Source organism: Mastigoproctus giganteus, chromosome 14 (assembly GCF_048544385.1).
Source record: "Mastigoproctus giganteus isolate SK-2022 chromosome 14, ASM4854438v1, whole genome shotgun sequence".
Classification (NCBI taxonomy): Eukaryota; Metazoa; Arthropoda; class Arachnida; order Uropygi; family Thelyphonidae; genus Mastigoproctus; species Mastigoproctus giganteus.
The window spans coordinates 43,403,200-43,417,144 of record NC_143588.1 but is presented as its reverse complement, the minus strand read 5'-3'; the positions used below and the strand labels follow the sequence as shown (position 1 = coordinate 43,417,144).

The following is a 13,945-nucleotide window of genomic DNA, read 5'->3' as shown; positions in this document are numbered from 1 at the left end:
CGGGCAATGAAGCATTCCTTAATCCCACCATCAGAATCCAGAATGATTTATCCGGTTGTCTTATGACTTTCCTCATGATTCAACATTTAAAATGCTTTTGAGGGGTGTGTTATCGGGGAAGAAGACAAAACTGGGAATGCATATAAGACCACGAGCGTAACGCATCTTGAGATATATTCCTTTGTTAATCCAATGAGCTCTTGCTGTCTAATCCACAAGGCGTTTCGAGTCTTTTCCTTGGCAGTACCACCAATCGTAAATCAGTGACTGGATCACATTTAGAATACTGAGTTCAGGTTTGGAGACCGTATTTAAGGAAAGACGATCCACTTCTTCAAAGGGTCCGAAGACGCGCCACTCGTCTGGTGAGAATAGTAAAGGGGCTCCCATCTCAATGGGGACAGGGATGGGTCTGATTGAGGGTGTAAAAGGTACTGCGAGGAGGAAGCAAATTAAAATACGGTGGATTTTTTTTTCATTTCTATCGTATTACTTTATTCTTTACAATTTCCTTTTAATTTTGGTTAAAAAGGGATGATCCTGAAATCGGAAAGCATCCTTTCGAGAAGGTCTAGATTGTTGGATTCCAATCATCTTAAAAATATCACAAAAAAAAGTAGTTGGGACAGTCTTTTCTTCTAATAGCAAACCTGTAAACACTATATAGCTTATGGATTTAAAATTTCTGTCTCTAGTAAGCATTAGTACAACAAATCTTGTTATTGGAGTGTCGAGGGCTTCAAAAAACGAATGGTGAAATTTCTCCCATGATTTTAACTTAAATATACAGCTTAGCTTACTGCTAATTCATCAACAAAACCGTGTAACCCTGATCTTATTCACTTATTTTGTTGAAAGATTATGAAAATTCCACAAGGGAAAGTGATATTCTCCGCATGGTAAAAAAGAAAGATTCATGGGGAAAAGATAGGGATTATTATTAAGGATAAATGCTCAACCGGAAATATTTAAGGAAGTAATTCTAGTAGTTGCTAACTTTTTATACGATTAAAGAGATTTTTCAAGATATAGATCAAAATGGATGATAATAGAAGTGAAGGAATTAGTGGTGGAAAATAAGGTAGTATGTTAGGACTATAAATTATCAGAACACTTCTGAATACAACAGCAAGTACTCGGTGTATTGTGTCTGTACACTGCTTTTACTAAAATTAGCAAAAATAAGTTTCACTCTCATGAAGTGTACAACACTGTAGTGAACAACGATACAGAAACCACTAACTGGAATGACTCAGTTAATGCCATCCTGGATCGCTTGCTTCCCCTGGACGATCTCACCACAGAAACTGCAGAACAATTATCTATCAGGAAATGCAACTCAACCTACCACTCCTCATATGAAACGGATCTCTTCACTCTTCCCGAAAGCTGGCCCTAAGCAAAATAAATATTCATAAATGTTTACAGAAAATGCTGTAATTCTCAAATTTGCCGAAATCTTTCCAGAAATACTTCTATGTACAACAAATGTCTTACTGAGGGGATCTGTCCTAATCTCTGGAAGTTAGCTTTGATCAAAATTATTCACAAACTTGACAAAAATAAATCTGATCCCAAAGCATACAGACTCATCTCGCTTTTGGCAAACCTTGGCAAACTATTTGAAAGATTGTTAGCACACAGAGTATCAGATTTAATTGAAGGTCAAAACTTGTCTCCATCCCAATTTGTCCTGTGAGGACGCCTTGGTCTCTTCAGTTAACCACATATCAGCTTCCAGGGCTAAATATGAACTGGCCATATTCATTGACTTCGAGGGAGCTTTCAGTTCCCTCTGGTGGGAGAGCGCTCTCAATTATCTTACCAAAGCCAAGTGCTCTCAGCAACTGTTCCAAGTTATTAGAAGCTACTTCCAAAATAAACTCATCCAAGTAATCTCGAAACAGCAGTCTTTCTCAAGGACCATCTCAAGAGGATGCCCCAGGGATCAGTTCTGGACCCCTCTTCTGGAACATAATTTTGGACAGCTGGCTCATGCATAAATCTGACAATATCTTTGCCTTCGTCTATGCCGATGATTTGGTCCTTCTAATTGCAGGCCGATCGCATCTTCAGCTAGAACAATCAGCCAATATAACTTTTTCTGAGCTAATCAAGTAGTCTAGTATAAATAAATTACGAATATCTGCCATAAAATCAAAACTGGTGGTTTTTAAGGGCAAGCTAGATTACAGAAGACCACCTAATATAAAGATAGACGGTAAGCAAATCCCTTTTGTACCTGAATTAAAACATCTTGGCGTAATTTTAGATGACAGGTTAACCTCTCATATTAATCACCTCACCCCGAAGATTAAGAAGTTCACTGCAGCAATTATCCGCATTTCCAAATCGGACTGGGGACTAAATAAGAAGACTCTTACTATATTATACAGCAGTATTCGTACCAATAACAACATATGCTTCGGGAGTCTGGTTCCATAGAGCCGTTAATGTTAAACTCCGTTCCAAACTCATCTCCATTCAACGGTTTATGCTGCTTGCCATGCTCCAGGCCTGCAGGACAGTGTCCTCTGCTGCTCTGCAGGTCCTTGCTGGAGTCTTACCACTAGACCTGCATTTCATCTTCAAAGGACTATGCTATCGTCTAAAGCACGGAGTTCATGGAGAGATTCTCGGCATCTCATGTAACCTAACTGCTAACATCAAAGACGAAAAACGGGGAATTTAGAATGAACTTATCAGTGTGTGACAATCACGATGGGATTCCAGTACTACTGATCAAGGCACCCGCTCTTTTGTTCCTGTGGTTACCTTCCCTCTTAACAAGAAGGTCCGCCAATGGTTTTCTCCCAGCTTAACAACATCATATACTTTCTGGGCACGGCTGGGTTTTTGACCTCAACAAGATCTAGATAAAGAGATCTTCAACAAGATAGATAAATTATTCAGCTGGTCTGAAAAATGGTAGTTAAGACATACACTGGAAAATGCAAGGCTTTGAAGTTGAGTAGCAGTAATCTTAGGTTAATGTACTATTTAAGTATCAACGAACTTAATACGGTGCAATATGATATGAAGTTTTCTTTCCAGGCTGCTTCGACTGCTCACAGAACACATTCCCAATTCTTTAGCGATGTCTGTAAATCAGGCATCTGTGTATTTGAATGAGGCAATGAAAGCTTGAAAAAGGCAAAATAAACTAAAAAAGAATTTAAATTATTAAATTCTTTTAAATCAAAGAAAGGATAATTGCAGACTACATTTAAAAAAATTTACTTTTAGCCCACAACTGGACACTGGAATAAACTTTCACGTAATGTTCTGGAACTGGAAAGATCGTGTATATATAAAGCAGAATTGGATAAATAGTTCGATGAAATATGTGAAGGAATGAAAGAATAATAAGTTTTTATATTTAACTTTTTTTTTTTTTTCTTTCTTGTTTTTAAGTTTAACGTTAAGCGAGCTTTGCATCCTTGCATAATTTTATTAATACTAATATTAATGTTAAATAATATTGAAGAAACCTTTGTATTGGTTTGAAGAAAGATCCATGACAGGGGCAAGGGAGAGGATAGCGATTAACATTGGTGTACAATTAGAGTCAGTATTCAATACTTAGGAAAGCTTTCAGGTTGCTCGGTGGGGCAGAGGACCAAATCCATGAAGCATACAGTGGGATGGGAAGTATACATTTCAACATATACTTTTTGACAAGATCTGGGTTTCTAATGCCAATTAACTCCTGTTTGGCAGCCCAGAGCGCTGCATATGTTTTAGCTTTGATGTAATCAAAGTGCTCGGAGAATGTTAGTCCCTCATCCCATTTTAGGCCAAGGTCTACGTGCGATTTAACCTTTGAAACTTCGCATCCGCTTACCAGCATAGAGATATTGTTCTTTTTCTTTGTAATTGTCATCTGGGTTAGTCTTGGCGCATTATGGCCACAGCTGCCAATGCGCCAATAAAAAACCAAAAACAAACAAACAAACAAATCATCTGGGCAGATTTGTTTAGGTTCAAACGTAGTCCAATACAGTAGGTAATGCTCCAGTTCATTTATTGTGTTATTAGCGTGTTGATTTGTTTGCTTAACTTGTTGTAGATCTTTAGATTTAACGACAGCATATGTGATAAAGTTGTCTTTATGGGATGCAAAAAATGGCTCCAGAGCTGCAGCAAAAAGCAGTGTGACGCCTCCCTGTGGCACTCCCTGCGAAATGGAGTAATGGGCAATAAAATCGTCATTACGGATTATGAGGCGTCTTTCCTTCAGAATGCTACATAAAATCTTCAGAAGATTGCCTTGTATTTTGAAGTAGAAAGATAAAATTTGTTCCAGAGCCGTTATCGAGATATTGTCAAAAGCTGAGGATATGTCTAGGAAGATAATATCGAGCTTATTGTTGAGAGCTTTCTGCATCCGGGGAAGGGTCTCAAGGAGATTTGTGACGGTTGATCTTCCAGATAAGACGGAGTGTAGGTGCAGAGGACGATGCCCGAAGCAGTGTTGGGTGAGAGCTGAGAGAAGGGTCTTCTCAAAAATTTTCAAGATGGTGCAATTTATGGTCTATAGTCTTTGGCATTTTTTTATTTTTTTATTTTGGGAATGGGCCTGACTATATAGATGTTCCACATACAGGGGAGAGTACCTTTTTAAATGATTTCATTGAAGGTGTGACGCAACACCTCAATAATGTAAGGGCTGCTGATTTTTGCCATGAAAAGAGGGAAGTTATCAGGACCAACAGTTGCTTTATTAGAAAGTTCATTTATGGCTTTCATGAGGATTGTTAGAGGTGTCTTTCTTAGTAGGTTTGAAACGGATTCTTCTTTTTCTGCGATTCGGTGAAGGAGGTCAGTTATTCTCGTCCTATTTTCTTCGGTTACTAATTGGTTCAGCGCGGGAGGTTGTCCAAATGTCTTCTTGGACCATTCGGTTAAGACCTCGGCAGTCATGAGACCCTTTTTTTCTATTATCACCAATGATCCTTTTTCTTTGTTTGAGCTTTGATAGTACAGCTGCGTAATGTGCTTGTCTTTTCAACTTTATAAAGTGAGCACTCTCTTTTTTGTACAGAATCTAGTCATTAGGATGTCCTGTCTTCAGCCACTTCCTATAAAGTCTTTGCTTTTTATGAAAGACATATTTTATCTGTGGATTCAACCAGTTTTTGGATTTCCCGGTTATCCTTATGACCCTCGATGCTCCTTCACAAGCAATTTTTGTGAGCTTTAGGGCCAGTAGTTGGACAGCTTCCTCTGCCGGCTTCGTGTTTAGTTCTTGCCATTTGCATTCTCGAAGTTCTTTGAGGATGATGTTTGGCTTGATGCATTTTAAAGAAAAGGTCGTTCTAGTCGGCCATCATCATGCAGGTTTGTAGAGCAGGAAGCTTGTTGGAAATGCTTCGAACGTTCTGGAAAAAACACCGCACGCTGCCAATCCCCTGTCTCAGAGAAGGGGAAGTATTTGGTTGCTACTGTGACATTTCATAAAGGCTGTTTGATCTTGATTTTATCATCCATCTACCTTGAATGAATTACTGTTTGGAAACAAAAGGAAGTATTCTTATTTTAACTGGAAATAATAAGTTTGTGTTCTTACTATTAATTCTTATTTAAACACAAAATGTTCTTCTTTAAGTTAACTATTTAATAAAATATATTTATTGTTTTCTTAAGTCTGTAGTTATTAAATGCAAATTTATTAAGACACGTTTTCTTTTCTCTGATACTACGCTTCTAATTTAAAGTAAGAAGACTACTAATAATGTAGTTGTTCCTGAAGGTTCTGGACAAGACAATAAAGTAGGCTTAAAGTTCAATCATATCCATTTACAAAAACGATTTAAATTGCAATTCTTTTTAGCATTCCGGTTGCAAAACGCAGCTTATTTATAACTATAAATAAGATAGTTCCTGTTCCAGCAGTTTGCCATCACTATTTTCATCATAAACGTGGGATAAAAAATGTGATTCGAGTTTTAAAGAGTACACTGTCTTACTAGCAGACTTAAGAATGTTTGAAATAGTATATTTTCCTTCTAGGACTGCATTTATACACTAACTGTTTATGATAGTCTTATGATGTTTGTGATGCTCCTCACCAGTAGGTGAAGATATTCAGCGTCATCCCAGATCATCTTGGTGTTGTGTGATCGATGGGTTCTGACTGCTATTGGCAGCTCTGACATTTTTCATCGGTCTTCTATGATGTGGGATTTCCTGAAGGGTTCTCGCAGAGACAACTTGATCTCCAATAGCTATAACGTAGCCTTTGATCTCTCAAACAGGAACCTATTTGCTTAACTATTTAAGAAAAATACTTTTAGGGGCGGTGTTGTAGTAATGAGGTTTTTTTAAGAAAAAAAATGGCCTTTTAAAGCGCGACTACCTATAAAAGTTTCGTGCTTCGTTTTCTTTTCTTCTTTTTTCTATTCGTCTAAATTATTATTGTAATTCATATTTACATGCCAAACTTGTTATTTTTTTTCTCCCTCAACAAGTGTATACCTATTTTGCTGCTTTCCATTGCAATCATACCCTTTTCGGTTTAATATAAAATTACTTGAAATAAATGCGATAGTACATTTTGTAACTTTTTATCGGTCTAAGAGTTTCATTCTCTGCACATTGTGGTTCGCTCTGCTTCTTTTCTTTTTAATTTTTTTTTTCTTTTTTCTGTCTAACGTTTCACTATACGATTTTTATTCCGATCAACTATGAATAACACATGTTGCCTCCATCTTACAAACTACTAACTACTGTTTTTATTGTTGATACTTTTTACCTATCTGTTGACTGTTTTAAGCCTAATCAATTTCTTCTCTCTTTCAGGCTACTTTGTCGTTCCCCATACGCTCGTACACTTTCTTACCGCACTCTGTTAAGCCCTCTTAATCATTATTATCTATTCATTGAAGTGCCTTAAGCTTATCGATAACTTATTCCTGGTACTTAATTCCAACCTAAACGTTGTTCTTGATCGTGAAGACTTCGCAGTATTTCCTTGCCAACACTTGCACGTACTTTCCTGAGAAACTTTTAATCTCTCACGTGCAAAAACAGACGCTAACGTCGGTCCAAGCCTGCGTGTAGCAACAACGTTCGCTCCACTAAGGGATTGAAACGCAGGAGTCGATATCGCTTAACGACGGGGCCCAAAAAACGTCCCTGTTAAAATTCATCAGTAGACGGGAAACAACAGCACGAACGAGCCACAAGTAGGGAGTTTCACGCACGCAAACATCGATCGGGCGAACGAGAGAGCGAAAGAGAGAGAGAGAGAGAGAGAGAGGATATGACGGTGGGACCCTAAGCCTAACGTTTCCCTTTTCCCGATACACACAGCGTTGAACACATGGAGTCAGTAACTGTGCACGCTACGGCCCACCTGCACACTTATCGGACTGCCTGCCACGAGACAGACAACTCGCCCGAAGCCGTTTCCTCGTTTAATATGCTCACCTGAAACACAACTGATAGATGTACTCAACTGTATGCGGGTCTTCGCCAGGATCGCTTGAAACTGGAGGGGAGAGGAAAAAATCCCCCCCCTCGAAAAGCGAACCAGCAAAACGACCACGAGTGGACTCCGAGACAACCGGACCCTTTCTGTAATTTAGTCTGCCAAAGGGCAGATCTCTTTGAGTGATTGTTAGACCCCCGCTTAACTCCGCCCCACCCCTGGCTGCCGATAAAACGGTCGGTCTATGCGATGTCCAACAGTGTTAATCAATCAGGTATCAAGTCACTGGTTCCGTCACTGAGGTTACCCGTCTGGGCGATCTATCGAACGACTACTGAGCAAAGTGCGATCACAGCCATGTTCTCAACACACCCAGCAACAGCGCCTCGTGCAGGGCTGAAAGTCTAGCACGCTCTAAAGTTCTGCTCGAACACGAAAAGTGGAAGAGAGGAGAAGAATCCAAAATAGTGCGCGGAAGGAGGGTCCTGGAGTGAAAAACAAAATCTTACCGTGTCTCCGAGTAAGTTAAGAACTTCCTCAGGCCGCACTAAGCAGATGACATCACCTTTAACCTACTTGAGACGAGATAAAGAGACTTACACTTCACTTCGGCTAGCCTGCCACATCAGTCTGCCAGGGACGAGGCTTACAATGATGACGTTGTTGTTGTACCGTCTTGGTAGCGTGCTGGTAAGGCAATCTGTCGTCATCGAGGGAATGCGAAGAGTTCGGCAGCACCTCCGCGAGAACGTGCACGGCGAATACACGCTGCCACCACTGGTATAAACGAGAAAAGTAATTTGAAGAAAAGTTGTCACTCGATCTATCACGGACTAATGCTCGGCAGCTGGAAGGCCCGCCAGTAGCGCCATTGGTCGACCGGAATCACGTGGTTCATTTAACTCCCATATTTCTGTCAACTGCTCCCGATGATTTAGCGACCGTTTATTTTCTGATTTATCTCCTGGTGCGACAGCTAATTTGCGGATCGCCTTTAAAAAGCACGGCTAGTGAGGACGCTGAAAGATTATGAATTCTAATGCCGTGTACACCACCATGTGCCGAAACGGGGAGACCACATCCTACACTACCCAGCCTTACAGTGCCGACCTAGCGGCTCAGGTGTACTACCAGCAATCGGCCGACCCACTGTCGGGGGCCGGAAACCACTACTTCAGCGGTAGCCTAGTCAGTTCGTACGCCGCAGCTCCGGACCCGAGAACACCCCCGGTGCACGCAGATACGAACGGACACGGAAGCCATCAGATCATAAACGAAAGTAACGGGCTCAGTTACACCAACCTTGACCAGCCGGCGTACGGACAGCAACGCCATCCTCACCCGGGAAACAATAGCACCCTTCACCACACGTACGGTCCCGTGCCTGACATGACTCCCAGACCGCCCCACGGAACCTACTACCGAAATCTGGATTACCACCACGACATCAACAGTCACAATGTACACCAGCCTGCGGACCACCAAGGGATTGGGCTGGGTGCCGAAAGTGCTCGCGTAGTTCCCGGATTTGGTGTCTCCACGTCGGCCTATCCTTATCTAGACTCCTTAGGTCTGTCCAGAAGAAATGGCTACGGTTACGACGCCTATGACCCCTCTCTGCGGGACAGCTGCCAAGTGAATGGCGGCTATCAGTATTCTCCGACTGTCAACAGGCCGAGGGTGGCAGTGGCACAACCCGCACCTGTTCCGACGTATAAATGGATGCAAGTCAAACGCAGCGTTCCAAAACCTGGTAAGTACTCCCGTCCTTTCAGTGACCTTATCGAAACAAAAGAGACATTTGGGGGAAACCTGTAGAACATAACTGTACCTTCAGTTCATTGATTGTCCAAATATTTCTATTTGCATGTTAAGTTTGGGGTGGGGGATAGAAAGAGGTGATAAATCAGGATTCACCACAAGCAACATACCTTCACACATTTATTGCACTAAAGACGTTGCTGTTTTTAACTCTTATTATTCAACAATGTCCATCATTTACTTCTTCAAAAGGAATGCACCTTAATCTCTATCTTGCAAACTTCTTTGATCCCGTAGGCCATCCAGAGTATAAACAGAAAATTAATTATGTACTTGATGATCAGGAAAAACACTTCAATCCACTCCTTTTTTCCCATATCTCATTGCATTTTATCACACCAATATAACTGTTCCCTTTTCATTCTCTTGGTTGTAATAGTTGATATTTTCTCCATTACACTGTTATCTAAACTGCAATAATTATATTATATCTTTTTTTTTTTAATTAGCACTTCAGATTTCGTGCAGATGGACCAATGTCCTTTCATACAAATGATGACATTCTAATATGAAGAAAAAAAAAAAAAAACAGAATTACTCAGAGAAACTAAACTACTAAGAATTAAAATTGTTTTTAAACCTTACTGAGAGCATGGTTTATTTAGTAAGAAAATGTGCATTTTATTACCAAATTAACTAAAGGGGGAATAATCCAGGTTTAAAGTATCCATCTGAGATTTATTTCATTAGTTCTCTTTTAGTCTTAGTTTGGATTCTTAATTAAAAGTGACTATTACGATTTAAGCATCAATTATAATGGCTACAAAACGTAATATTTACTAAGCAACTTTCATTTTGATAGCCATAGTGAACTAAACACAATTATCATGTACTAAAAAATCCTGGTTTAATTCTAAATCAAATAACTACTTCAGTGAAATAAATTCTATAGCTAAACACGTGGTCAATAGTACAGCATGCATTGCCATAAGGTTTATTTTTTAAAGCTTAAATAAACTTACTTTTTTTGTATAAATTATTTGTTTACAAACAACTGTGTACACTAAGTTGCGTACATTAATATCACAGCAGTTTCCAAGCAACAAATGAGAGAATAATAAACAAAAATAATTTATTTCTACCAATTTTCAAAAATCATCGTTGAAAAATCATAAGCAAGAGCACTTGTCATATATATATATATATATAGTTATTTATAAGAACTGGCTTATAAAAACAGAAAGGTGTATAAATGAATTTAGTTTAATAACCAAAAAATTTAAAATAATAAACATAAATATTCTTTAACAGTTAATTAAAATTAAATAATGTTTTTTTATATAAAAGCCGGTGCCCAGTTTATAGCGAGTGTAATACAGTGTAAAAATAAATAATTATTACATTTTTACACTGGTGTACTATTATAATATATCAATAGAGTACACTGAATATACCAGTGCTCCATTCTGAAAGAGTATTCTGGGGGGCTTCATTTAGAAGTCATAAAAGAAAGCGCTTTATACCTTACAAAATATTAAATAATAAAATACAATATTACAAGAAGAATTTTATCAATTAACTATAGCTAGGAACGCCATAAAGATACCAAACACTTGCAATAGGTAATTTAAAAATTATCAATTAATAAAAAAAATAATCTTAGCATAAACCAGCTTTTTGAAGATCCCCAAAGTGTTCGTGTGAAGCAAATCTTGTTTAGAACATACTTTCCCCATAAAGACGGTTTAGTATGTTTCTGGCAGTAGAGCAATTATAGGGATCCTTAATTAGGCCATATGTGCCTAATGGCCTGGTATAAGAGATAAAATCTAACTTGCAGTTCACCCCATAATTACTGTAATACAGTACAGGACATTTAAATGACGATGAAGATGGATTACGAAATGACATATTAGAATTCAGACCGTGTATGTATTATTTATATATTTTTTTTTTTCCTAAAATTATTTGTCACGAAAAAAAAAGAAGCCAAGTCAAGGTAGTCGTTTAACTTTGTTAAGAATTCAAGACACCTTCAGTTAAGGTTAGTGACTGTTGCGATAAGTTTATCATGAAGTTACGTTGCGTAAAGAATAACCAGGCATTGCACAACTACATGAATGGAGTCCCAGTTAATTCTTTCATTGCATACATTGTAAGATGAAGCTGGACTTCCTGATCCATTTTATAATTCATTATAGAGTTGTTATCCACCATAGAGCTATTTCACAACGACAACCAGATTTTATATATTCAAATAAATGAGCTGTATTATAAAAATATATTCTCTTTTAGAGAAATTAATATCAATTAGCTTTCTTTTATTATAATTATATCGTATGTTTAAAATAAAATCATATAGAATTAAACGAATACAGTAACCTAGTTTCTAGTTAAAATTCCAAATATTTTGTTATAACCAAAATGATATGTTCAATCATGATTGGTATTAACAAAGTTTGACACCTGTTGCTTGTCATTAGTGAAGTGAAATAATCTCCATGATTTTGATAAAAATAAAATCGTATAGAATACAGTAACGTAGTTTCTAGTTAAAATTCCAAATATTTTGTTATAACCAAAATGATATATTCAATCATTCCTGGTATTAACAAAATTTGAAACCTGTTGCTTGACATTAGTGAAGTGATCTCGATACCAGAAAAAAAAAAAAAAATGAAAAGTGTTTCTCTATAACAACAACTGGGATTAAATGGTGTCGTAAAGCAAATTAACTCATGATGTCAATAGCTCGTTGGTTACCACAATTAAACCAAAGTACCGAAAGCGGTAAGAGTGTGAAAAATAAAAAAAGAGAAGAAAAAATGGACTTGAGTAGAAACGATTAACTTCATCTAAGAAAGGTGTGAAAGCGCAGCGTGAACCTTAAAGGAGCCCTCGAGCCAATGACAAATAGTCTCGGAAAGCAATAATTGTCGCGAAAAACCGCAGGCGGCCAACCTGTAATCCGGTAATTACCCAAACAAGCTCTCCTGGCAGTAATTTATTGCCCTCTTCAGCCATTTTTATTCCGCGATAGCTTCAAAGAGCCTATATGCTCAAGCTGGGGGTGATAATAGCTGGCTTTAACACGGACAATGACGCTAGGAGAAAGCTCTCTCTCTCTCTCTCTCTCTTTATTTTCTTTCGCTGGGCTTTGTCTGCTACGGAACACTATGGAGCAAATACTTGTAAAAGTGGTACGAACAGATGACATGTCTCTCTCACTTAACAAGTCTTCATCGACCTACTTTTAAAGATTAGACATGCTGCTTTCCTTTATTCAAACAACTAGGAAATAAAATTAAAGAAAAAAAATTACTCGACAGAAAAATAACTCGGGCATCACCCATCGTTGTAGCATCTCTCTAAAAGTGACTTCATTATTAATCCTATTGTTTGAGATTCTTCCCAGCATCTGTTTACTTTTGTCTTGACCTGAAAAGGGATATTCGTTGCATTGTTCTGTTTACAGTCGCTTATCACAAATATACCTCATAGGAAATCAGCTTATAGTCCAAGAAAATTAAAATGAGGCCTGTTTAGGAAGATAAAGTATTGAGCGATATTAACACTAAAATATATTTGTGGATAAACGCTTTCTCTCTCCTGACGTCATTGTATTTTAACTTTAAATATAAACTCGGTATGCATCTTAACTTTTGTATAATTTATCGAAAGAGAAGATATTTCAGATATAAAATTGGTGTACAATAAAGATTACCAATCACAGGATATTAAAACAACACACCACATTTCTTTCTCGTATATTTTCTTGTTTCATTTTAAATAATGAACGTTTTATCAAGCGGTATTCTTTTTATTGAACCATTATAGTTGAATTTTTCAATCCCTCCAATCTCGGAACTGAACATTTTAAAGACTGATAGGATGTTGTGAAGAATTTGGATGATGTGAGTTTATTATTCGATTTAAATAAGCCTATCCAGAAAAAAATAATAATTTCTCCATCGAGTAGCTTTCTTTTAGAATTCAGTAGAAAAAAAAATCAGAAAGTACGTCTCGCGTTTCTCTATTTAATGGTCTTCCTTTTAGAAACTTAAATAACTTCCAAAATGAAGAGCTATTTATTAACAGTTAACAGATTTTTGGTATAAAAGTTGACTGTGAGACTTTTGTTAATCCCATAACCCTACACAGATTAGCCTAAATTGATCTAGATATTCATTACTAAGCTGTTTAAGTAATTATACTTAGTACTAGTTGTATAATAAACAATATATACTGTATTTACACACGTGTATGTGCCTCTGCCCAAATTAAGAAAACGATAAAACCACTATGCTAAATGCAAAAAAAGTAAATAAATAAATAATAAGCTTAAATTATTTCATGCCACAGATTTAAGAAAAACAGGGTATCAAAAAATTAAAAATTTAAACGAGAGGTCAAATGAAAAAAAAAAAAAAAATTTGAATTAACCGTGGTTCAAGTTCATGTGACTACAAAATCCTGTATTCTATTTTGTAAACTCCCTCTCATTATGTATTCGTCTCGAAGTGTAAACAGAAAATTTATTTTATATTATTAAAATTTAAATGAATAATTCTTGTATTTTAGTTATGTAATTAAACAACATTAAGTAATAAATCAATTAAAATATTTAATTAAATGAAAATAATGATATGCCATATAATGAAAATAATATTAATTGTTATTATGCAAAATAAAATTAAATTTAATAGTTATATATATAATTTTATACATGTTCTAATATTGTATAAAATTATT

The 13,945-nt window shown here is 37.1% G+C and overlaps 1 protein-coding gene and 1 long non-coding RNA gene across 5 annotated transcripts in view; one reads left to right on the top strand and one right to left on the bottom strand.

The window, feature by feature from the left end:
* The window catches only part of LOC150075092 (uncharacterized), an 82,771-nt gene extending 74,500 nt beyond the window's left edge, over nucleotides 1-8,271 (bottom strand). Inside the window, exon 1 of one of the 4 annotated variants that reach the window (XR_016547884.1) lies at nucleotides 7,942-8,271. This is a non-coding gene — a long non-coding RNA (uncharacterized LOC150075092). The remainder of the gene's footprint in view (nucleotides 1-7,941) is intronic. The other 3 variants (XR_016547882.1, XR_016547883.1, XR_016547881.1) reach the window with 3 other exon arrangements.
* Nucleotides 8,272-8,412: 141 nt separating this feature from the next.
* Nucleotides 8,413-13,945, top strand: part of LOC150075091 (homeobox protein Hox-B1-like) — a 75,796-nt gene continuing 70,263 nt past the window's right edge. The window contains exon 1 of the mRNA XM_090389089.1: nucleotides 8,413-9,185. Coding sequence (XP_090245215.1) covers nucleotides 8,462-9,185 — 724 coding nt within the window. The 5' untranslated portion in view covers nucleotides 8,413-8,461. The remainder of the gene's footprint in view (nucleotides 9,186-13,945) is intronic.